The sequence below is a fragment of the Erinaceus europaeus genome, chromosome 8 (genome assembly GCF_950295315.1).
Source record: "Erinaceus europaeus chromosome 8, mEriEur2.1, whole genome shotgun sequence".
Classification (NCBI taxonomy): Eukaryota; Metazoa; Chordata; class Mammalia; order Eulipotyphla; family Erinaceidae; genus Erinaceus; species Erinaceus europaeus.
In genome coordinates this window covers 71,626,082-71,651,116 of record NC_080169.1, presented here as the reverse complement: position 1 = coordinate 71,651,116, position 25,035 = coordinate 71,626,082, and the positions used below count along the sequence as shown (strand labels likewise).

The following is a 25,035-nucleotide window of genomic DNA, read 5'->3' as shown; positions in this document are numbered from 1 at the left end:
TGTAGGTATAGGTATAAATATAAATATGCACCCTCTTTTGCAAGAGATCCAGAAATCTTGCAATTTTCCTTATAGTAAGTAACAAAAGCTTTTGTTAGATACACCTACTCCCATTGAGAGAAAAATATCTTCATAGGGTTATTAAATTTTCTTCAGGTTCATGATGTCACAATCATATTTTCTTTTTATTTAATTGATTCAGTTGTCCTGTGCCTAAAATGAAAAGGTCAAGATTTGCAAAATATCTCACCTGAATAGTGTGCTGCTTTGCCATGCATGTGACCCAGGTCTGAGTACAGCCCCCCTGCATTGGTGGAAATTTCAGTGCTGTCGTCTCTGTCTCTTTCTATCTGAAAAAGTCAATCCAAAGTTGGAAGGCCCTAGTGACAATTACAAATAAATAAATAAATAAATAAATAAATAAAGTGGTCTGGGAGACGGCTCAGTGTATGAAGCATTAGATTCTCAACCATGAGGTTCAATCCCCAGCAGCACATCTACTAGAATTATGTCTGTTTCTTTGTCTCTCTCCTCTTATCTTTCTCATGAATAAAGAAATAAATTATCAAAAATAAATCCAACATACATTAAATAAACTCTAAGCACAATATCTGTTTACCTTCCTTTTTAACATAGTGAAGAATGAATGTATATTAACAGAGTATTAATCTCTGAACACTTTTAAACCTAGTAAATTGCATTGCTGGTTATATTTTACAATTTTTCCAAGAGTAAGTAAGATTAAAGGTGAGATTAAAGTTTTGCAGGGTGAGAGAGGGGAACCAACATTATGATTCAGTCATCAAATTTCTAAAGCTATTTAAAATACCTGAAATAAATACATTCTGATACTACCTTGCTATTTTCATTGTAATATAGAGAGGGTGAGGAGCTGTCTTAGTCTATAGTTGTGCTTGACAGCCTTTATTAATCTTAAATAAAAAGATTCTTTACTCTTGTTTACTAAGACACTGGATCCACTCAAAAGACTGTGAGTATTGACAGCAGAATTAATTTGAATCTTGATAGTTTTATCCATCTTCACTCTTTGATGTTGGTAGAACTGAAAGAAAAAAAAAAGATGTTTTCCTGATATGAAATTACAAGTGTGTGTCCATTAAGGTATTTAAAGAGAGGATGGGGAAGATGGAGATGTGTTGAAAGGACTGGAAAGCAACCAGGATAAGTTTTATACTGTGGCCTCAAAATGTTGTGTGGAGAGAAGAACTGGGTTACAACCCAGTCCTTTAGTGTTCCGGGGTTTTTGAAATGCTGGAATCAGGATCCTCTTTTTGTTCATTGGCAACTACCAGTGTCCATTGGCAATCTGTCTGGTTGCTAGGAGTTCACAGAAGGTGTGTCTTAGAAATTTGAAGATGATAGATGAAAAGAAAGGCAAGAAAAACAACAGGTAGGTTTTTTAAATTCCCAAATAGCCTTTTTCTGAAAATGATTATAAATTAACACAAAGGAAGGGTGGAGCATTAGGTGAAGGAAATATTTTGTTTTATATCTATTAGTAAAGAAGCATAAAAGTGGGAAAAACATATTAGTAAAAAGCCTATGCTTCTTCCCACTGAAAATATTCCTTACATAGCATTCTCCACTAAGGAAATATGCTGAAAAATAATATCAAGTTGAGAGAAATCTGAGACACCTTTTAAAGGTTATGTCCAGTCAAACAATCATGACATTCAAGTGATAGTAAGATGAATTTTTCTAAACCTTCTATAATTTAGGGCTTTGATATAAAGTATTAGTAGAATAAACACATTTTGATTTTCCCAACAGCAAAACCAGATTCCGATGGATCCAGGAGAGCAGCTCACATAAAAATGTGCCTCCCTTTGGTTTGGATGGAGTATACATATCAGAGCCTTGTCCCAGTTACTGCAGTGGTCATGGGGACTGTGTTTCAGGAGTGTGTTTCTGTGACCTGGGGTATACTGGTAAGGGCATGCACATATCTGATGGATTTTGTAAAATATTCATTTCTATTTACTACATTTCATACTATTAATTCCACAAAAAAAAAAAGAGTTGAGTTTATTCTTTTTCAAGTTTTGTTTGTTTGAATTTGTACCCCAAGCACACAAAGTGCTAATAAGATAGTTTGGTGGTTTTGAAGTGCCTAAGGAAGAAAACCATAATAACAAAGATTTCACTTTATGTGAGGGGTGGTAGTGCACCTGGTTGAGTGTATGTGTTACAATGCACAAGGACCGGGTTTGAGTCCCCCGTGCCCACCTGCAGAGGGAAAACTTTGTAAGTGGTGAAGCAGCGCTTCAGATGTCTCTCTGCTTCCCTTCCTCTCTACCTCTCCTTTCCCTCTCAATTTCTAGCTGTGTCTATCCAATAAATGGATAGTTAGTTTTTGTATTTCACTTTAAGAAGATCTATTACTCATAGTGATAATAGTACTGCTTGAGATGCTAATTCATGTCTGAAGTAGCATGTAAATATTTTTTATTTCGTTTAATTCTAACAAAGGTCCTCATACGGTCAGAGTACTGTTATTAACCCTGTTTGCATTTAAGAAAACTGAGGTATTGCACCAAAGTAAAAAACTCTGGTGTGGGAGGGAGGGTTCAGGTCCTGGAACATGATAGCAGAGGAAGACCTAGTGGGGGTTGAATTGTTATGTAGAAAAATAGGAAATGTTACATATGTACAAACTATTGTACTTTACTGTCAACTGTAAACCGTTAATCCTCCCAATAAATAATTTTTTTAAAAAAAAAGGAAGAAAACTGAGGCAGAGAGGATTACTAACTCTCCCAGCATCACACAGCTAGGAGTGCTGGAGCTAGACTTCAAATCCTGGCACTCTTTCTCTAAATCCCAAACTCAAGCTCTAGTTAACTCTAGAGGGTCTCCCCATACTTTCAAAATTGCTTTTTATTTTTTAAAAAAATATGATTTGGTGGCTCGGCAGTGGTGCATCTTGTTAAGTGCACATATTACCAGATTTGAAGACCCAGGTTCAAGCCCCTAATTCCCACTTACAAGGGAAAAGCTTCACAGGCAACAAAGCAGTGCTGCAGGGGTTTTTTTTCTGGCTTTCTCTCCCTCTCTATCTCCCTCCCCTCTAAATTTCTCTCTGTCCTATCAAATAAGATAAATAAATCTGTCTAAAATGTTATTTGATACATTTAAAGTGAAATTTGGCTTCCAAAATGATCATTTCAAGGCTGTCAAAAGAAAACTTCACAAGTATTCTCACCACAGTTATCCTTGGATGTTATTACAAGCAAAAATAAAAAGGGAACTAAGATTAAAGAATAAATTAGAGAAAATATTATAAGCTTCAAAGTCTTTTTTAGAAATTTTCCTGGAGGCAACTTCAAAAGGATTCTGCCCAGCTTTCCAGTGTTGTGCCCTTAGTCTGGCGCGTGACCAAAGACAAACATATGCTGTGGCAGGCTCTCTGTGGCAAGTGCTGTCACTTATGTTTTCAGAGTTTTTCCAAATCTAGGATTAGCTCACTTACTGATCTTCTAATACAAGGACAACAAATGAGCAAATTTTATTTGAGTACAAACTTTACTTTTCAGTTTGCATATATCCACTAAGTTTCAAAAACCATGGAAATATAAGGTTTCCAATGTCTCTCCACTAAAATGTATGAAAGCTGAGTAATGGTTTTAATGATGGTAATGATGACAGTATTTTAGACAGATAATATGAGCTACAAATTTCATGTCATTTCACTCCCCCTGATGCCTACTGAAATGTTTCCTTTGCTCAAGCACTGACTATTCCTCCTAATGTTTAATGATTTCAACAATCTCTCTCCCTTGTATTTCTTTTCTTGGAAGCTGCACAAGGAACCTGTGTGTCTAATGTCCCTAATTATAGTGAGATGTTTGACCGGTTTGAAGGGAAACTCAGTCCTCTATGGTACAAGATAACCGGAGGCCAGGTCGGAACCGGCTGTGGAACGCTAAATGATGGCAAGTCACTCTACTTCAGTGGCTCTGGAAAAAGGGAGGCAAGAACTGTTCCTCTGGACACCAGATATATCAGGTAACTGTTGAATTGGTATACTTCTCCATGAACATAGTATTTACTACACTATATGGTCTGACTTGAAACACTTTGCATGGTATTTTTCTATATAAATTCAGATGTATATTTTTAAAGCATAACTTTAGCCCTAAAATAAACTAAGTTATTTCTACAAAAATTGTAGCACAATTCATAATTAGAGTACAGTCATTATCAAGAACTGTACACCTGAATTTTCTCAGCTTGGTTTTCTAAAGTTCTGCATTATTAATTATGATTATTTGGGGTTTTTTTTTAAGTTTTTTTTTAAATTTTTTTTAAATTTTATTTTATTTATTTCTTTTGTTGCCCTTGTTGTTTTATTGTTGTAGTTATTATTGATGTCGTTGTTGTGAGATAGGACAGAGAGAAATGGAGAGAGGAGGGGAAGACAGAGGGAGAGAGAAAGACAGACACCTGCAGACCTGCTTCACCGCCTGTGAAGGGACCTGCCTGCAGGTGGGGAGCCGGGGGCTCGAACCGGGATTCTGACGCTGGTCCTTGAGCTTAGCCGGTCCTTGAGCTTAGCGCCACCTGCGCTTAACCCGCTGCGCTACAGCCCGACTCCCTATTTGTTATTTTTAATATATTCCAAGTTAATCAAAAATTTTCTCATCTTTCAATCCTATGTCCAAATGTGATGTATCCCATTTATTTGATTAGTTTTTACTCACTTAATAAAATAATAATAATTTCAAAAAATACTTCAGAAATTTAAAATACCTACACTGACACCTACTGGTAAAAAAAACAATAGCTGCTCAGTTTTAAGGGCCAGCAAAATAGTATAAAACTGTGCTTTTCCCCATCAGTTAAATTATTTGAGAACTTGAAGAAAAGAAACAAAAGAAATACTTGAAACTTTTAGACCATTCTCCACTATAGTCTGTGATTCAGTATCATACTTTCTTTTACTTTTATCCTTACTTCTGTGGCTTTCTCACAGAGAAGTGTCTGTCATCTAAGTCCACTCACTATATTGGTTTGTGGTGGACTAAAGCATAATTCACCTCATACCAAGTAAGTTCATCCTAGTCATCCAAGTCTAAATTAGAAAGGCACATGCAGATATCTGTCCATAAGTAAATGTAGATTTCAGCTTCTTAATATTAAATTATTTCTCATCTTGAATCTCCAAGAATACTTTCTAAATTTAAGGATTCTCATTTCAGTATTGTCATTGAATTAGGTAACTATCACAATGAAGTGAGACTTAATTATTTTCATTTGTTTGGATCATTTACATAATAAAATGAATGTCATGTTAACATTTTAAATGATTGCAAAATTAACTGCTATAGAATCTATATAGTTTGTGCTTGTCATATGCCTTTTACGCTTAAAGGTAATACTTAATAATGGTTACTTTAATGTGTCAAAATACAGAAGATTAAACATCTCCTGAATTTGCCTATTTATAAATTAACTGAAGGGTATCTTTCCCTCCAGACTTGTTCAGTTTTACATACAAATTGGAAGCAAAACTTCAGGAATTACCTGTATCAAACCTAGAGCTAGAAATGAAGGTAAGCTGCTATATTTTCATAGAAATTAAAGCACTTTTTCCATAAAGCTTGGTCCAGATTTCACAGATTGATATACTACCCTGGATATATCGTTGCTTCACTTCTCCATAACCTCTAAGATTTGTCATTCAGGTCCTTTTTAAAAGATTTAGTTACTATTTCATATGAGAAAGAAAGAGTTTTATATGAGAAAAAGTTGGAAAGATAAGTCAGAGCACCACTCAGGTACATGTGGAGCAGAACCAGAGAACCAGGAGCCTCAAACATGCTAGTCACACCTACCAGTTAAGCTATTTCCATAGCCACTTCATATAGATCTTCACCCATGAAAAATTACTGTGTCTAATCTGAATTAACATATATTTACTTTAGAGACCTGTTGCTTTACAACTTTCCACTAAAGGAAAGAACATAACAGAGACTCTTATTTGTGGAGAAGGTTAACATGAGAGTGTTTGTATAGTGTAATTATAAATGCCGATCGAGCTCTGCATCAGCTTTTCTGCTGGCGTGCTTGTATCCTTGGATAAAAGGACAGCTCTTAGTTATAGCGAGCATGAACTTTTAGTGAGTAATATAGTGACGAGTAGATCACTATAATGTTTCCTTTAACCTTTATAATAAAGTTACTTTAAGGTAGATAATTTTAGGATAGTGTCACAAATGTATGTATGACTCTTGAAAATTACAAATACATACCCCTATTCATGTCTGAGCTGGAACAACCCCCCCCCCCAGCCCCACTAAAAGTATAGTAGGAATTATTTGCTTGTCATATGTTTCAGACCCTGCCCTTTACTTAGCCTTCAATTATAAGTACTGTTGTCTTGACTGTGAGGAAAATTTCCTTAGAATCCCCTTAGGAACAAGTAACTTACTCTCAGCTACTCTAGAGAGTAGCTGGCCCGTGTAATTCACATCCCACAGGCATGTCTCACCCTTTTATTGAAAACTAGCTGTTAAAATGTAAATCCATCTAAATCCTTGAACAAATCTATTCCAGTGATGAAAGCAAAGGTTTTTTTTTTGTTTGTTTGTTTGTTTTTTACTTAAGCTGAAGCATCAACTTAATATATTTGGATATAGAATCAAAATTAGGCTATTTTCAGTAAGACTGGGAAGAATGCAGATGGAGTCGTAATTTTAAAAGAGAAATGTTTCACATGCTTCGAACACTTGGTAGATGAGCTGAAATGACTTGTTTTATTTAGATGTACAATGTGTTAGATGACACAGTTAATGAGACTCAGCAATTGATGTAAAATATGGAGATTACTGGTTCCCTCTTCTGCATTTCTCCACTGTTTCATACTTATCTGGAAGGCACTCCTTCATTGTCCTTTGGAACTGGGGCTTCCTAGCTGCAGACCTTATTGCTGCCTGCAGGTATATGTGACACTCCTGAGAAAGTTAATGAGGAAGAAAGTAACAAGAAGAAGCCAAATGGAGTATGAAACTCTTGAGCAGTGCTGATTCTAATATTTTAATATACATCTGAATCTTTGGGGAGTCTGTTTAAAATGCAAATTCTGGGGTGGTGTGCAGCTTCAGAATAAATTACTCCAAAGCTGTGTGGCATAAAGCAAAAAATATTTGTTATCTTCTAGTTTTGTGAATCAGGAACATTTGGTGGTTCTAGGTCTGACTCAAAATCTCTTATGAAGGATCCTGTGGAGAAAGAATTCAGTGGTAAAATGTGCCCTGGGTTTGACCCCTGGCACTGCATATGATGGAACAGTGTTTTGGCTTCTCTCTGCCTGTCTCTCTAAGCATACACACAAACAACACACACTTTAAAAAATACTACTTTTCCAAACACATATTAAAAACAACAACAATGGGTTGGATGCAAAATAAAAGCCAGGGGGATGAAGTCATCTGAAAACTTAACTAGGGCCAGAAGACCTATTTCTAAGATGGCTAATTTACATTGTTGTTGGCAAAAGTCCTCAGTTACTTTTTTTTTTTTAATTTTTTATCAGAGCACTACTCAACTCTGGCATATGGTAGTGTTGGTAATAGAGCTTAGGACCTCGGAGTCTCAGGCATGAAAGTGTTTTCCATATTTCCACTGTGCAATCTCCCCTCTCAGAGGCTTCAGTGTCTTACTGATGGATCTGTTCACAGTCTGCTGGATTGATTTCTCTCTGGCTCTACCCAAATAAATAAATAAATAAATAAATAGTTTTATTAAGTCAGTGTGGTATATTTTGAGCAAATATTACGATGTAAAGATTAGATTTGCAGGCATCCCTCAACTTGATTAGAGAATAAATATCGGGAAAAGCCTAGTTTCAATATCCCTCATGAATTCTGGTGTTACTCTTTTCATTGCCCAGCACATTTGTCTCACCCCAAGCTTTTGAAGCTGACTCCCCATCTCTACACCTGTATGTAGTATACCACCTCCTCAGACAGTTCCTATTGAATTATTTTTTATCCTCTTATTCAATGTGGCCGCTTCTTCTATTTTAAATATGGTAGGATTAATTCTCCTGAAATTTCTAATTTTTGTTTATTAACCATTACTGTTCTCGCCATCTCTTATCAGATGAGTTAAGTTATTCATATGCTGTCAATTAACCAAATGGATTTCTTTTAATTCTACTTTTTAATACTTCTTGAAACTAAATTTCATGAGTTCTTTGCCATCCAGTATGACAAAGTACTATGGTGTTCTGATAAATGTATAATGGAGAAATTGAAAAGTCTTCGTAAGTACCATGAATTACTTAGAATTTTCCATAACAGCTTTATTCTTCAATTTAAAAAAAACTTATTTTTTTTAATCACAATGTGCAAAGATCCAGGTTCTAGACCCCACTCCCCCACTCTCCCACCAGCAGGAAGGACACTTAATGAGCAATGAAGCAGATCTGCATGTGTCTGTCTGTCTCCCTCTCTATCTCCCCTTTCTCTCAATTTCTCTCTGTCCTATCAAGTAAAAAAATAAATAAAAAATAAAAGGAAAAAATGGCCTCTAGGAGCGGCAGATTCATAGTACCAGCACCAAGCCCCAGCGATAACCCTGGTGGCAATAAAATATATATAAAAAATTATAACCGGGGGTCGGGCGGTAGCACAGTAGCTTAAGTGCATTTGGCGCAAAGCGCAAGGATTGGTGGAAGGATCCCAGTTAGACCCCCCCCCCACCCACTTGCAGGGGAGTGGGTTCACAGGTGGTGAAGCAGGTCTACAGGTATCTTTCTCTTCCCCTCTGTCTTCCCCTCCTCTCTCTATTTCTCTCTGTCCTGTCCAACAAAAACAATATCGACAACAATAACCACAATAAGGCTACAACAAGGCCAACAAAAGGGAAGAAAAAAGGGGGGGCTTCCAGGAGCAGTGGATTCATAGTGCAGGCACTGAGCCCCAGCAATAACCCTGGAGGCAAAAAAAAAAAAAAAAAAAGTTATAGCCAAGGCTATCACTGGGGGCTCAGTACCTACCTGATGAATCCACCACTCCCCGTAGTCATTTTTCTGGGCTTTTATTTTATTTTAATAGGAAAAGAGAAATTGAGAGGGAAGACTGAGATAGAAAGACCTGCTTCGCCACTCAGAAGCTTCACCCCTGCAAATGGGGCCTAGGAGCTTGATCTTGGGTTCTTTCATATGGTAATAGGAGTGCTAAGCCAGGTGCTTTACCACCCAGCTCCTCAGAAAAGCTTTTAATTGAGTAAAATTAACATAAAAGTACAACTTGACTAAATGTAACTTCTGTGAATACTCAAAAGGTAGTTTAGTAGCCCCACTCATAATTGCAAATATGATGTGCTTGTCTTAGGAGCAATTAAGCATAAACAACTAGATGCCAAGAAAGTTTTTTACCACCACCCTCCACCAACAAAATGTTGTTGGTTTCCATATCATTAGCAGTTCTTTCCCTTGCATTCAATATCATCCTCTCCATGTTTAAGTATTTACTTATTTAGAAAATTTTATTTTTTATTGGCTTATAATACTGTGTAAGTTTCTAGAGGAGGGTTTCACAGCTGAATGTACCTCACCAAATTCACCATCAAAGTTCTAGTGTCCTTCCTGTGTGCTCATTTTTAAGATAAAAATGCTTCCGCAAGTGATAATAGGGACAGCAAGTGAAATGGTAAGATTCTTTAAATTTTTTGTTGTTGCTGTTGTTTGGATTTGTTTTGGTCACCCCTGGTAAATCACTACTCCAGCCTGACTTTTTCAGACAGAAAGATAAGGAGACAGCGAGACAGGCACCACAACACCAAAGTTTCCTTCAGTGTGGTAGGGGCCGGATGCAAACTGGGTCAAGCCCATGACAAGAGGTTCCTCAGACTTGGGCTATGTGGTGGTGCACATAGGGCACATATTATAATGCACAATAACTTGGGTTCAAGCCCCATGGCCCCTCCTATAAGGAGGAAACTTCTCAAGCCATGAAGCATGCTGCAACTATCTCTGTTTCTCTCCCTTTCTATCTCCCCCTCTTCTTTCAGTTTCTGTCCAATAAATATATAATTTTTAAAAAGAGAGAAAATAAAAGAAAATATTTTTAAAAGAGAGAGATTTCTCAGATTTTAATGTGCAGTTCCTTAAATCATACTACTCTGGTTCTCAAAGGACATTGGGTATCATGGAGCAAGTTAGAGAGGAAATAGTGACACAGAGAAAGAAAGGTAAAACTAACATTAGAAAAGAATGAGGGTTTTGTTTGTTTACTATTTAATAATTATACTTCATTTAGGTTTCAGCAACCAGTCTGACAAAGTATGAAATGCCAGTAAAAGGGTCTTCTTCCACTTAATAGATTTTCAGATCAGGCTGTTCTTATTATCTGGCGTTTTGGCACCAAAGAGCACTACTTGATTTTGTGCTGGGAAGACTGAAATATTTCTGCCAAGTGTATAATAATGATACGAGACTTTGTAAAGTGCAAAACAGGATCTAAAATTCAAATGCATGATCTGGGCTGGATTTTTATGTTCCCCTTACCAACCTACTCATCACTTATACAGAGCTGAGTGATCTTTAAAGAGAGCTTATGTATTTTTCCCTCCATTTCCTGAGAGTTGGCGCATTAGACACTGTCAAGAAATTGATGAGCCTTCAGGTCTACCAGTTCATTTCTTGAGAGTTAGACGAACATACCCTCATTCTCTGAGATGCAATTCAATGTTTCTGATGCAATCTTATCATTTAGAAATACCATTTCTTGACCCTTTTTGCTCTTAGGAAAGCTTTCCAAATAACTGAATTTATGTCTCTTAACTCAGGGCTGGTTGTTCAATATTCAAATGACAATGGGATTCTCTGGCACTTACTCCGAGAGTTGGATTTCATGTCGTTTCTGGAACCGCAGATAATTTCCATTGACCTGCCACGGGAGGCAAAGACACCAGCAACAGCTTTTCGATGGTGGCAACCCCAACATGGTAAGTTACTGCTCACCCTAGCTTTCCTAGTCTCATTTCAGTCACACAGTTAAAGTCACATTGTACTGTGTATTCTTACTTTGCTGTCAATTTGTAGACAATTAGATTTAAAATGATGGTCATAAAGATGTTCATCTTGCTACATAATCGACTTTCTCTAACTGCCTTTACTCATCTCATTTCAGGGAAGCATTCAGCCCAATGGGCCTTGGATGATGTCCTTATAGGAATGAATGACAGCTCTCAAACTGGGTTTCAAGACAAATTTGATGGCTCCATAGATTTGCAAACTAACTGGTACCGAATCCAAGGAGGTCAAGTTGATATTGACTGTCTCTCTATGGATACTGCTTTGATATTTACTGAAAACATAGGTATACATTTTCACTAAATAAAGGGAGAATATTTAATTAGCTAGAATACTAAAATGAGTCAAGACACAAGGGAATTTCAAATACAACACTGTTACCTGATGAAAACAGCTATATGACAGTGATGAGGGAGGTTCATGGAAAAAGAATTGTGGTGTCCTCTGATAAAATTTGATAACCCCAATAGCAGTTATATTTTTTTGGAGCTGTCTTTCTAGAAATATGTATAATGATTAGTTTTTTTAAAAAAGCAGAACAATAAATGTCTATTTGAAAATACCTTCTTGTTTCAAAATTTACAGAATTATGATTTAAGATTCTGTAAGCTCTTCTCAATGAGGGAAAATTATTCATGTTAGTGGCTTACTGTATATTTATGTCTGTGCTAACCAAGTAGAAATGGTTAACATGAGAAGAAAAGTCAAAGTACATATACCACACTGAAAATAAGACATGATTTCTTTACTATAGAACTTGTTCATGAGAAGTATAATTGCCAAGTAAGAAAAGAACTGTGCAATTAAACTTTTTGCTTTTTTGTAGGAAAACCTCGTTATGCTGAGACCTGGGACTTCCATGTGTCAGCATCTACCTTCTTGCAGTTTGAAATGAACATGGGCTGTAGCAAACCTTTCAGTGCTTCCCACAGTGTACAGCTCCAGTATTCTCTGAACAATGGCAAGGACTGGCATCTTGTCACTGAAGAGTGTGTTCCTCCAACCATTGGCTGTCTGCACTACACAGAAAGTTCAATTTACACCTCAGAAAGGTTCCAGAATTGGAAGCGGATCACAGTCTACCTCCCATTTTCTACCATGTGAGAATGTCATTTGGTTACAAGTTAGAACTTTAGGTTTCTGTCACTTGATTTGAAAATAATCGTGTTTCTACTTGGTAATTCTGTTGCTCTCTTGATAATTATGCATGTAATGTGCCAGGGCGGGATGGGGGGGTGGTGTGCTTTGGGTTGCAGTTTTTTTGTTTGTTTGTTTTTGCTTTTTCTCTTCCAAATTTTTTTTTGTTCATTTGTTTTAAATTTCTTTATTGGAGAATTAATGCTTTCCATTCAACAGTAAATCCAATAGTTTGTACATGCATAACATTTCTGAGTTTTCCACATAACACTACAACTCCCACTAGGTCCTCTGTCCAGTTGCAGTTTTTTAAGTGTAGTCATTAATTTCAGAAGTTTTGCAAGGCTGAATTTTTGTGTTCTTTGGCAGCATGAGGAGGCAAACCAAGTCCAGTTTTCAAATTGCTGTGAAACTTAATATCTAGGACTAGAGAAATAGCTCACTTGCGTAGTGTGCTACTTTGTGATGTGCATAATCCAGGTTTGAACCCAACTACCACTGCAATGAAGGAAATTTTGTTGTGTTGGTCTCTCACTTCCTCTCTGCTTCTCTGTTTCTGAGAGAGAGAGAAAGAGAGACAGAGAGCTTAAAAATGAATTATTTACCCAAACTCAGACTCACTTATTCACATTAAGCGGTAAGTGAAATCATCACATACAGGAAAGTACCCCTAATATGGAAGAGTTTTTCTCAGTACCACAATAGATCAATATAAGGTTGGTCCTTTGGGATACTGATATTATTTCACATCTCTCTTCCCCACCCAGCATTTCAGATCACATTCAAGATATGTATTGGCTTTCAGTGTCCTAAATTCAATCCCCTGCACTACCACAAAATAGAACTGAGGAATTCGGGTAAACAAAGACAAACAAAAAATTTTTTAGGGAGACTTACAATACATTGCCATTTTTGTACTTTGGATGCTTGGATAATTTGAGAATATTACCATTGTTTGTTTACTGTAGTAAATCTGATTAGAGTTGTGCCTTCTCATTACTACTCCTCCCATGCCACTTCCAGACTCGACTCTTATGTTGTTCTGCCCTGTTATAAATTACAGGGAATTCATCTTTTCAGATTCTTCACATCTTCATGTCTCCCTGATAAATTCAGACAGCGGCAGAGACTGGCAAGAGAATGGAGGGTAAAATTAGAAATAAACACAGATATTCCTTCTCTTTTTATGCCTCAAGTACATCCCCTTCAGCTTCAGTCTGGTGGTAATGGGTCCCTGAGTTCACTGAGCCTTAGTTTTCTTTTTTTTTAAGTTGTTTTTTCTTTTAATTATTTATTGGACAGAGAAAGCCAGAAATCAAGAAAGTAGAGGGAGATGGAGAGAGACAGAGAAACACCTGCAGCCCTGCTTCACCACTTGTGAAGCTTTCCCCCTGCAGGTAGGGGCAGGGACTCAAACCTGGGTCCTTGTACACTGTAAAATGTGCACTCAACCAGGTGTGTCACACCCAGCCCACTGAGCTTTAGTTTTCTTACAGTTACTATAGGATTCTCAATTCTGCCACAAATGTTATGATAAATGTTCTTTGTGTTAAATACTTACTATAGATCTCTTTCATTGACTTAATTCCAATTCATAGTTGCACAACCAAGTGATAGAAAGTGACACAGTAACAGAAACCAAAACATTTTAGAATTTAACCTAAAATAGAAGTCTGTGGGTGCCTACAACTTAATTGATGTCCATTTATTCACTTGTATTTTTTTTTTTATCAAACAAGCGCCTGTATTGCAATGATACATATCTAGCCGTTATTTATAATACAATGGGATAGCAGAGGCAATACTCAGGGATAGTATTGAAACACAGAGGCCAAGTGAGTTACAATAGATCAGAAAGAGCTTTCTAGGGAAGCTGATGTCTAAATTCAATCTAAATAAGTGAATAGAGCTTGTTCAAGTGGGAAGGCATTCATGCTGTTGTAAAGCAGAAGAGCCCCAGAAGCCCAAATTACATGAGTTGATGGGGGAATTGTGGGGCAAGAAAAAAAGAATAAAGCAAAGAAAGAAGGGAGATGAAGGAAAATCCATGTAGGTCATCTTAAGCAGGTCAGCCTTGACATTGCATGTGTTGGATGTCCATGTGAAGGGTGTTAAGCAGAGTGGATTAGATTTCTGTTTTAGAGCTGTGGTGCTAGCATCTGTGTTGCATTGAAGGAGAACTTGTGTAGGGAAAACAATAACAGTTGCAATGTTATTACTGAAATTCTTCAAGTAGACTATTTCACATTCAGATAATTGACTAACATATTTCTGCTCTGCAAGCTGTTCCAAAGTAAGGGACTATTCCTACTGCTTGGTTAGGCTTCATAGTTTTCTGTCAATATATTCTAAATAGCAGGTTGCAAATGTAATATAAAAAAAATATATGACAGTACAGCATTTCTTCCTGAACCTCAATGTTAGGGAGCCAGAACAGCAGAAACCAAGGTGAAGGCAAAACTTTGATGGTGCTCTCACTTACTGTATCTCAGAAACCATTTAGGGAAAGTAAAACCATTTTTAGTATTATTATTATTATTTTACTATCTTTATTTATTGGATAGAGACAGCCGGAAATTGAGAGGATGGAGGAGATAGAGAGGGAGAGAGACAGAGGGCTGGGCGGTAGCACACCACATTAAACTCACATATTACAAAGCATAAGGACCCAGGCAAAGATCCCAGTTCAAGCCCCCAGCTCCTCACCTGCAGGGGGGTCGTTTCACAAGTGGTGAAGCTCGTCTGCAGGTGTGTTTATCTTTCTCCCTCTCTATCTTTCCCTTCCCTCTCAATTTCTCTGTGTCCTATCCAAAAAAAATTGAAAAAATGGCCACAGGAGCATTGGATTCTGTCCAACAGGCACCAATCCCCAGCAATAACCCTGGAGGAAAAAGAAAGAAAGAAAGAAAGAAAGAAGGAAGGAAGGAAGGAAGGAAGGAAGGAAGGAAGGAAGGAAGGAAGGAAGAGGGAGAGAGACAGAAACACCTGCAACCCTGCTTCACTATTTATGAAGCTTTCACCCTATAAATGGGGACTGGGGGGCTTAAACCCAGGTCCTGGTGCTTTGTAACATGTGCACTCAACCAGATGCATCACCACCCGACCCCTATTTTATTTTTTATTGCCCCTAGAGTATCACTGGGGCTCAGTGCCAGTGATACTATGAATCCACAGCTCTTGGTGGCCATTTTTTTCTCCTTCTCCTCTTCCTTCTTCTTTATCTTTGCTATTTTTAAATAGGACAGAGAAAAGTTGAGAGGGGAGAGGGAGAGAAGCTAACCCCTGCAGATGAAGAGAAGGGTCTGGAGCACAGGTCCTTTCTCAGGGTAATGTGTGTGCTCAACCAGTTGCAACACCAGCTGGCCCCCAAGTAAAACTTCTTGACAAAAAGTTTATATGAGTCCAACTGTCTCTTCTGTTTATCATTGTCAGTCTTTTTCCCAGTACTGATTAAACTAAAAGTCAGAGAGTATAAACACTAGCATTACACTTGTAGCTCAAAGACAGAAAAAAGGGGAAAAAAAGATAGCTGAGAGCAATTTTTTCACCTCACACATGTCTTTCGAAAAATCTTGTGTGACAGAAATGGTAAAATAGCTTAGTAATTTGATCAACAAAGAATGAAAGGTGAAGCACAGATTGAAATTTGGACTAGGCAAGTCTAGTGCAGCAAAGCCAGAGACGGGGGTGGGGGGCAGATTTGCATAAATCTTGGAGACCAAATCCATATTGCAGGAAGAGGACCTAAGTTGGTGTTGAAATATATATATCTGTCATAGAAAGATAAAACTGTGCACCCATGCAACAACTGTCTTGTAAATCATTATTTCCCTAATAAAGCAATTTTTAAAAAAAGTTTCAGGAGGGAACAGCATCTAATCCTTGGTATGAAAATAAGTATTTCAAATAGGGAACTGAAACCTGAAGGAAAAATAAACTAAAAAGAGAAATAAAATGCTAAAATCATGATTTCAGTGTTACTTGTCAAATTAAGGGTGTTTTTTATTTTTGATTTTGTTTTTAGATCTCCCAGGACCCGGTTTAGATGGATTCAGGCCAACTATACAGTCGACGCTGACACCTGGGCTATTGATAATGTTGTGCTGGCCTCAGGGTGCCCTTGGATGTGCTCAGGACAAGGGATTTGTGATGCTGGACGCTGTGTGTAAGTTAATAAAACAGGTTAAAAAGGGAAGGGATACAGTGGACTATAGTAAAGAGAGGGTGACACCTGGGTAGAAGGTAAAGCATACTAGCACATATTTGGGGGAAATGTCAAACTGTACCCTTAAAACAGCACAATCTTGTAAAAGGACATTTAATCAGTAAAAGAAAGAAAAGTAAATTTAAAAAAATGGCTCTTTGAACTCACATCAAATAACGCCCTTCCTTCACATTTTCTCTACTTAGATGTGACCGAGGCTTTGGTGGAGCCTATTGCGTTCCTGTTGTTTCTCTGCCCTCAATTCTTAAAGATGATTTCAATGGAAACTTGCATCCTGACCTTTGGCCGGAAGTATATGGTGCAGAGAGGGGGAATCTGAATGGTGAAACCATCAAGTCTGGGACATCTCTCATTTTTAAAGGGGTCAGATAAGATTCTATCACTATGCTGCTACTGAAATCCCTTTCTTCCCTTACTGCTCCACACTAATACATTTTGAAATCGGTTTGGATGATATTATATTTTTATTTTCATTTTTATTCATAGTTTAATAGAAGTGTAGAAAATTATAAGGTTTCAAGGGTATAATTTCATAGCCACACATGTTGTATGTGAGTCACCATACCCTCCACCAAAGTTGACCACCACTCCACCATCCCACTCCGATAACCATAGTTCTCAGAAAATTCAAGAAACAGTTTGGTTAGCATTGTTTTTGCAAATTTGTTTTAGTCACCTACATTCTACAGATGAGTAAAGCCTATACGGCGTAATATTTTATTCATAGTTATTGCATTCTAGCCCAAATCATGTTTTCTCTTCTAATGAGTGAAATTGCATTAAATTTTTCTTCTTTCCTTTGGTAATCAGATTTTTACTAATTGTTGGAAATATATACATATTATAATATATAATCTATAATATATTTATTTAGAAGTGTATATCATGTGTTATTATCTAACTTTCAGTAATTTGGGGGGATATTATAAAAATTCTTTTCTCTTTTTTTCTTTTTCTTCTATCAGTAGAACCATTGGGTGACTTAAGAAAACCAAACATTTAAGTCAAATTATTCTTAAACATTCTTAGTATATTATTGCATTTCAACCTAGATGTCTGGCTAGAGAGATCTTAAGCAATTGTGTGAAACTGTGCTAAACTGGCACATTTTCATATGTTAATACATGCTACATCTAGCTTTCAGCAAGGGGGGACCAACTAATCTAGGTGTGCAAATGAAATATTTAGCAAAAATCTGTGTGGGTTTCTGTACAACCTTAATGATTAACACCTAGCACCTAGAAAATTAATACCCTGAAACTTTTTCAACTATAGTTAATAGATGTAGTGATTTCTTTTTCTAATATAAAACTTGAGAAGAATTCTGAATTCAAAGATTAATCTATTTCTATTAGAAAAAGAAAGCACTTAATTGACCCAAGAGATTTACAAGACCCTGAGCGTCACAAGGTATCAAAGAAATTGAAGTAGAATACCCCAAAAAGGAAACAATTAGATCCAGGTCTTTTTTTTTTTTTTCTTTTTTCTCCCCCTTTCTTTTTTTCAGTTTTGCCTATGGCTTTTGCTCTCATGACCATAGTTCACTTCTAATCTAATCTGTTTGAAGCAGTTGCCAATACCAAGAGTCCTGTAGCTTTGCATGACTGAAATATTTTTACCTAATACATTTTTAAGCAGTAAAATTCACCTCATCCCAAGGGACTATAAGCAAGGAAGACACATAGTCTTTTTCATTTTCCTTTTAGCCATCTAAATGCTAAAGCGGTCAAGCATTATATACATTCAACATATTATCTACCAGCTCTGCAAGATGTAGAAAGAACTCAGCATGTACTGTTCAATAGGTTGCAGTTTAACCCAGAAAGGCGTTCTTGTGTGAAAAAAAGGAAATGATCATCTCTTTATAACGTTTATAGATTTTTGAGTACTATTAGCTATTAAAATAGCTTGTTGGATACAAAGATTTTCCACATTTAACACAAGTGGATTACTAAACCTAGAAAAATGTTGAGAAGAGAAACAACTGAATGAAAAGCAAAACATGACAGTAAACATATACATAAACAAAACATAATTATCAATTTCAAATGCAGAAACATAGACAAATATTACAAATATGAAATATAACATTAACATTAATGTTACAGCCTCTTTCAACAACACTGCTCCAGTGAGATAGGGTATGAAACGAATCTTCTTATGACTGACATGTATACGTCCATGGGAACAATTTTATACTTAACCTCCATAATCAAGATGGGAGCTAATCATACTCTTATCTTGATATTAGCGATGTATATTTATTACTTAGCCCAATCAACTACCCACCTCAAAGACTTTTCAATACAAACCACCTTCACCTTATCTTCAAATTTCACATGGCACAGAGCTGTAAAGTCATGGAAGATTTTGTCCTAATCACTATGTTAAAATCACCAACTAGGTGTCATTAACTGAGCAGGGCAGTGACTTAATAAGCATAAAAAATACTGAAAGGCCAAGGAGATAGCATAGTGATTTATGCAGTACTTTCATGCCTGGGGCTAAGAGGTCCAAGGTTCAATCCCTAGCACCACTATAAGGCAGAACCAAGTGGTGCTCTGATTTTTTTTTTTAATCTGGAAATACAAGCTTTTATATTGCTTTTTCATCACTGTAAAAAAAAAATTTTTCAAATTCTAAGTTTAACACTATGTAGATTTCTTTTCCCAAAATAAAAAGTTGACTCAATGTGCAAATCACTAGTATCTCTTAAAAGATAGTAAATTAGAAGCCAGACCTTCCACCTTCTGCAACCCACAATGACCTTGGGTCCATACTCCCAGAGGGATAAAGAATGGGAAAGCTATCAGGGGAGGGGATGGGATATGGAAATGTGGTGGTGGGAATTGTGAGGAGTTGTACCCCCTCTATCCTACAGTTTTGTTAATGTCTCATTTTTTAAATAAATTAATTAATTAAATTTTAAAAAGATAGTAAATAACAGTATTTGACACATCTGAGTTCAAATATTGCTGTTATTACATAAATTACATAATGTACTGTCCCCATTTGAGTTTCAATACCTCTATCTGCAATATGAGAAAAAAATAATTTTCTTAGAAGTACTAGGTGCTTTAAAGGAATGTCTATTTTAGAACCAGAATATTGTGTGTACTTAACGTATTGATGCTATTATGAGATCTATCAAAAAAAAATTTTAATTCAGCTATTGACAGTTATGCTCTGTAATAAGTGTTACAAAGAGAATTTGATTTCTTTAGTTAAAATTCCATTTGCTAGTTATTAGGTAACAGTTAAGAAATCAATTCAAACTAACGACTAAGGCTCACACAGTCCTATACCACCAAGTCACTCCATTTGGAAGTATCTACTAAAGGATATGTTTGGACCTTAAGACTCTTGCATAAAGAAATTTCATCTTACTGTCACTGCTATACTGTTTACCCATGGTGAAAACAGGCTATGGAGCTACTGTCAGTCCTAGGCATCCAAAAATAGTTAATTAGCAGAAGAAATTACTAAAGCTAATGTGATCTCGCTTTTCTCATTCTCAACTTCTCTGCATGAATGGATCAGCCTAGGCATAAGGACTTTATTTATGCCTTATTAATCCAAGTAGGGGATGTGGTGTCAGTTTGAAAGAAAGCCTCCTAGGGCTATCAGAGTGTGCAAAGAAGTAGTAAATTCCTAAGTCTCCTTGGGAACCCCTGCAAAAGTTACCCATTAGTTTTGTTAGGACTTGGAGCATGTTCCATGTTTCCTCATTACACCTCTCACTACATGCTGTGATCAAAAGAGGCTAATTTTTTAAAGTGTATAGCTTTGCAATGCTATAATTTTCATATTTACTTTAAGAATGCAAAACATTAAAATGGGGGCTGAGCTGTGGTGCACCTGGTTGAGCGCACATGTTTACAGTGTGCAAGGACCGGGGTTTGAGCTCCCAGTTCCCACCTGCCAAGGGAAAGCTTTGGGAGTGGTGAAGCAGGGCTGCAGGTGTCTCTCTGTCTCTGTATCTTCCTCTCCCCTCTCAATTTCTGGCTGTCTCTATCTAATAAATAAAAATGATTTTTTTTAAATTTAAAAATATTTATTTAAAAAATAAAACCATTAAAATGTGGTTTACAGTAGAGACAGTAAAACAATGTTTTTCAGACATAGGAAATAAAATCCATTAAGAAATGGGAGAACAATTGATTTTTCTTTTTAAACTGGGCCAAATGTTGGGTCATATTCATTATTTATCTGTATTCTTTAGCTAGTGAAAGTCAGGTATATGGAGTCAAAGGAGAGTAACATTGCAGATCAAAGATTTCTTAACATGTATATTTTTACCTTTCAGGAGGGCTTAAGGATGCTTATTTCAAGAGACCTAGATTGTACCAACACTATGTATGTGCAGTTTTCACTTAGGTTTATAGCAAAAGGTGAGTCATTTTGTAGTAATTCATTAATTTCCTTCAAGAAAAGTCTCCAATGTACAATTCCTCCTCCACAAGAAATAACAATTTTGAGGCTGGTAGATTAAATTTTGAAAGAACTAACATAAAGTGTATAAATGTTCACAAATGTTCTTCTGTAGTATATATTCACCTTAATATTAAGGTAAGGTAACTTCTGACTTTATAATGAATTCACATAGCTATAGTAATCGTACTATTAACCACACTCGTTAAATTTATCATTATGTGCCAAAGTCACCACTACTTTTCTAACCATATTTCTGACCAATTTTTGAATTAGAAATTCTGAATTTTCTTTTATAGATATGAACCAGCAAAATGTCAACTCATTTTCACTCTGACCTTTTGTATTAACTAAATAGCTTTCTGCACAAATAATGTCATTTGAATATAATAATATTTCAAATAGACTTTTTGTTCAAATTCTAAGATTGAAATATTTGACCTTTGTAAAATTATGATGCCTATGGAATAAAAAATTACGTAAAATTTCCTAAATTAAATACAAAAATATGCATGTTCATATCTAGGAAGGGATACTCTTATATAAAAAATCCAACATTTAGTTGTGTCTGTGATATATCCACAAAGTCAGTGCACTCTGTCATTACTTTGAGTTGCTTCTATAAGCATTTGGGCTGTAAATTCTCTATGGGAATAGAAGTTGGTTTGTGTAGTGATGTGAAGGTATACTCTAAGAGCATAGGATTTCACCATTTTTATCACAATATATTTTATGTCTGTTATCTTCTTTCTAGGAACTCCAGAGAGGTCTCACTCTATTCTATTACAGTTCTCCATCAACGGAGGAATTACTTGGCACTTGATGGATGAATTTTACTTCCCCCAAACAACCAACATACTTTTCATTAATGTCCCCTTGCCATACACTGCCCAGACCAACTCTACAAGATTCAGACTCTGGCAACCTTATAATAATGGTAAAAAAAAAATACATGTATTTTCTTTTGAATAAAACTGACTGTGACATGCTGACATATTTGTTTCTAAGTATGGAGGAAGTGTTTTCAGTAGAGTGAATTTGCTTTCCATAGCATGCATTTTACATGCTTCACTTTTGACAAGTCTCAATGAATATTTAATTTTTTATCTTTATCACCTCTTCATGCTTGATTTGTAAGTAAGTTCTCTTGATGATGTAAATATAATTGAGTCCTGTCACAGAGCTAAGGTTTTAAGCAAATAGTCCGGTATTACCATTAGGCACTCATCGGTTGTAACGACATTTTTGCTGAATTCATTTAGAAATACATAGCTCTTCTGAGTGTGGCATTTCATTAGTGAGATAGAACAACATTATAGCAAAATGCCATGTCAAAGTGAGAGGGAATTATACCAAGCAGATAGTGCTGCAGATAAAATATTCTTATTACATACATTTGCTTCTGTGATAATTTAAAGTCAATGTACAATTTAATAACACTTTCAAATGATTGAAGAAAATGACTTTAAAATTTTATAATGTCATATTGCTTCCTATATTTCTATCAGCTGCTGACTATATAAAGTACCAAACTCTACAAAATCATGCAATTAATGAGATAAGCATACAGATGTCACTTTAAGCACATTCTTTGCAAGGGTAACAGTGAAATGGATAAAGGAAAATGTGCTGCCATCTCTAAAAGTTAACCTGAGTAATATCTCTATGACTAATAAATCAAAAAGTAAAATAATTTTAACTTAACTAGGAACAGAAAAAATATCTTCTATAATTACTCAATCAAAATGTGAAAATGTACATCCAGCTTCACAATCCTTTATCATTGTCTGCATGTTGTCTGGAATATTTACCTAACGTTTCTTTATTGCTCACTGACTGCTTCAATAAAAAAGGAAAAAGAAAAAAGAAAACTACTAGAATTATAACAGTGATGGAATAAGAGAGAAAGGAAACATGATGTTATTTAAATCATCTACTTACTTCTATAGCTTTCTATTTACAGGTCCTTTTCATGCAATATAAGAAGTGCAATATAAGTAGAAATTGGGGAGGAAGCAACTTAGGGGGGATCTTGATGTCTGTTCTTTCTATAGTTTTATCATCTTGTTTCTAATTCAATCCAAATAGTACTCTCTAAAAGCAACCTGGGTTTGCTCATCTTATCTCTTCTATAAAAATTTCTTTAAAAACCTAGCTTAAATCTCTGAACCAACTTCTATGACAGCATAAGGAGTAATCTTATTAAGTTTTCTATATTCTCACTTTTATTTTAACCAGAGCACTGCTCAGCTCTGGCTTATGGTGGTAGAGGGAACTGAATTTATGGCTTTGAAGCCTCAGGCCTGAGAGTCTCTTTGCATAACCACTATGCTATCTTCTCCCACCCCTCACTTATTTTCAACGTACAAGTTTTGAAGAGTTATAAGGGAGGAGGGGAATGAAGTATTATATAGCACATTGTTTCTTTTGTGTCATTTTTAACAATTAAAGTACACATCAGACAGTTTTAATGAACATGGTTCTCCAAACTAACTAAGGCATGAGGCTCTGAAGCCAGGGTCTGCTTTTTGTAAGTCCTGAATTGCTCCTTGAATAGTTCATGTACTCCAGTTGTAGGTCTACAGACTGACTTCCCATATTCATATTCCCATATTCATAGACTGGCTTCTCAAATTCAAACATATTTTAAATGTCTCTAAACAAAGAAAATTGAACTCAAGGCCTGTTATTGCCAGCGGGAGGTTTGTAGCACCACTGTGACAGAAAGCACACTTCCACAAACTGTAAGAGTTTTTTTGAAATTACTGAGGCTATTCCATGCCCTGTCTATTTAATATGATTGAAAGGTTACCCCTCTTTTCACACTTTCATCACTGTCAGTACATTGTTGGATAGTTTGTGTTTCTTTATGGAGAATACATCATATATTGAACTATATTACTGAGTTCCTTCAAATTTTCTTTTAATGAAACAAAAATCTCTGTCTGATTTTCCACTGCAAATACTTGTTTTATCCAAACTACTCTAGGTAAGAAAGAAGAAATCTGGATTATTGATGATTTCATCATTGATGGAAATAATTTAAACAACCCTCTGATGCTTTTGGATACATTTGACTTTGGACCCAGAGAAGACAACTGGTTTTTCTATCCTGGGGGGAACATTGGACTTTATTGTCCCTATTCATCAAAGGGAGCACCGTAAGTATTTAAGAAACTAAAAATGAGTCCATTGCCTTACACAAATCATGATGAAATTTTACCAAAATTGACTCATTACTTTCTTGTATTACAGTGAGGAAGATTCAGCTATGGTATTTGTTTCCAATGAAGTTGGTGAACATTCCATTACTACTCGTGACCTGAGTGTGAATGAGAACACCATCGTTCAATTTGAGGTACTTGGCTTTATACTATCAAAAATTACATTTTTATCTTGAACAAAACCTAGGAAAGAGGAGGAAAATCTCAGATAAATTTCATGCATTTTGACTTTCCATTTTTGTTCAAGGAAAGGAGATGCTTTTGCATCATAATTCATTTTTCATTTGAACCTGTTGTCATATGGATTATTTTTGAAATTTTGTCCTTTATTTATGAGAAAATATCCCCACCTACTAGTGGGAAGATATTACATTGTTTTAAGGGTTATAAACAAGGAAAAGGCTATATGATACAGGTGCCACCATTTTCACAATTTTTATCTTACTTATTTTTCATATCAATATAACTACACTATGTCAACACATTCATATAATTTTTACCATGTCGTCCTGAATTTTAAAGATAAAATTATGTCACACTATTTTTATAATTTCAAATATATTTGCTCTGTATATGTCATTAATATTCATGAATACTTTATATATTTTTGTTAATGGTTTTTTAAAATATTTATCTATTCCCTTTTGTTGCCCTTGTTGTTTTATTGTTGTAGTTATTATTGATGTCATTGTTGTTGGATAGGACAGAGAGAAATGGAGAGAGGCAGGGAAGACAGAGAGGGGGAGAGAAAGATAGACAACCACAGGCCTGCTTCACCGCCTGTGAAGCGACTCCCCTGCAGGTGGAGATCCAGGGGCTCAAACCGGAATCCTTAAGCCGGTCCTTGCTTTGCGCCACCTGCGCTTAACCTGCTGTGCTACCGTCCGACTCCCCAATACTTTATATTTTTAAGAAAGCAAATTAATAATGTTTGAGAGAAAAGGTTTAGTAGTATT

General features: G+C 36.0%; 1 protein-coding gene across 1 annotated transcript in view; it reads left to right on the top strand.

Annotated features, from left to right (window-relative positions):
- RELN (reelin) overlaps nt 1-25,035 on the top strand; it is a 561,009-nt gene that overhangs the window by 442,260 nt on the left and 93,714 nt on the right. The window contains exons 28-39 of the mRNA XM_060195660.1: nt 1,792-1,949; nt 3,819-4,026; nt 5,497-5,573; nt 10,816-10,974; nt 11,160-11,348; nt 11,889-12,162; nt 16,224-16,364; nt 16,610-16,787; nt 20,731-20,815; nt 21,610-21,792; nt 23,845-24,016; nt 24,111-24,213. Coding sequence (XP_060051643.1) covers nt 1,792-1,949; nt 3,819-4,026; nt 5,497-5,573; nt 10,816-10,974; nt 11,160-11,348; nt 11,889-12,162; nt 16,224-16,364; nt 16,610-16,787; nt 20,731-20,815; nt 21,610-21,792; nt 23,845-24,016; nt 24,111-24,213 — 1,927 coding nt within the window. The remainder of the gene's footprint in view (nt 1-1,791; nt 1,950-3,818; nt 4,027-5,496; nt 5,574-10,815; nt 10,975-11,159; nt 11,349-11,888; nt 12,163-16,223; nt 16,365-16,609; nt 16,788-20,730; nt 20,816-21,609; nt 21,793-23,844; nt 24,017-24,110; nt 24,214-25,035) is intronic.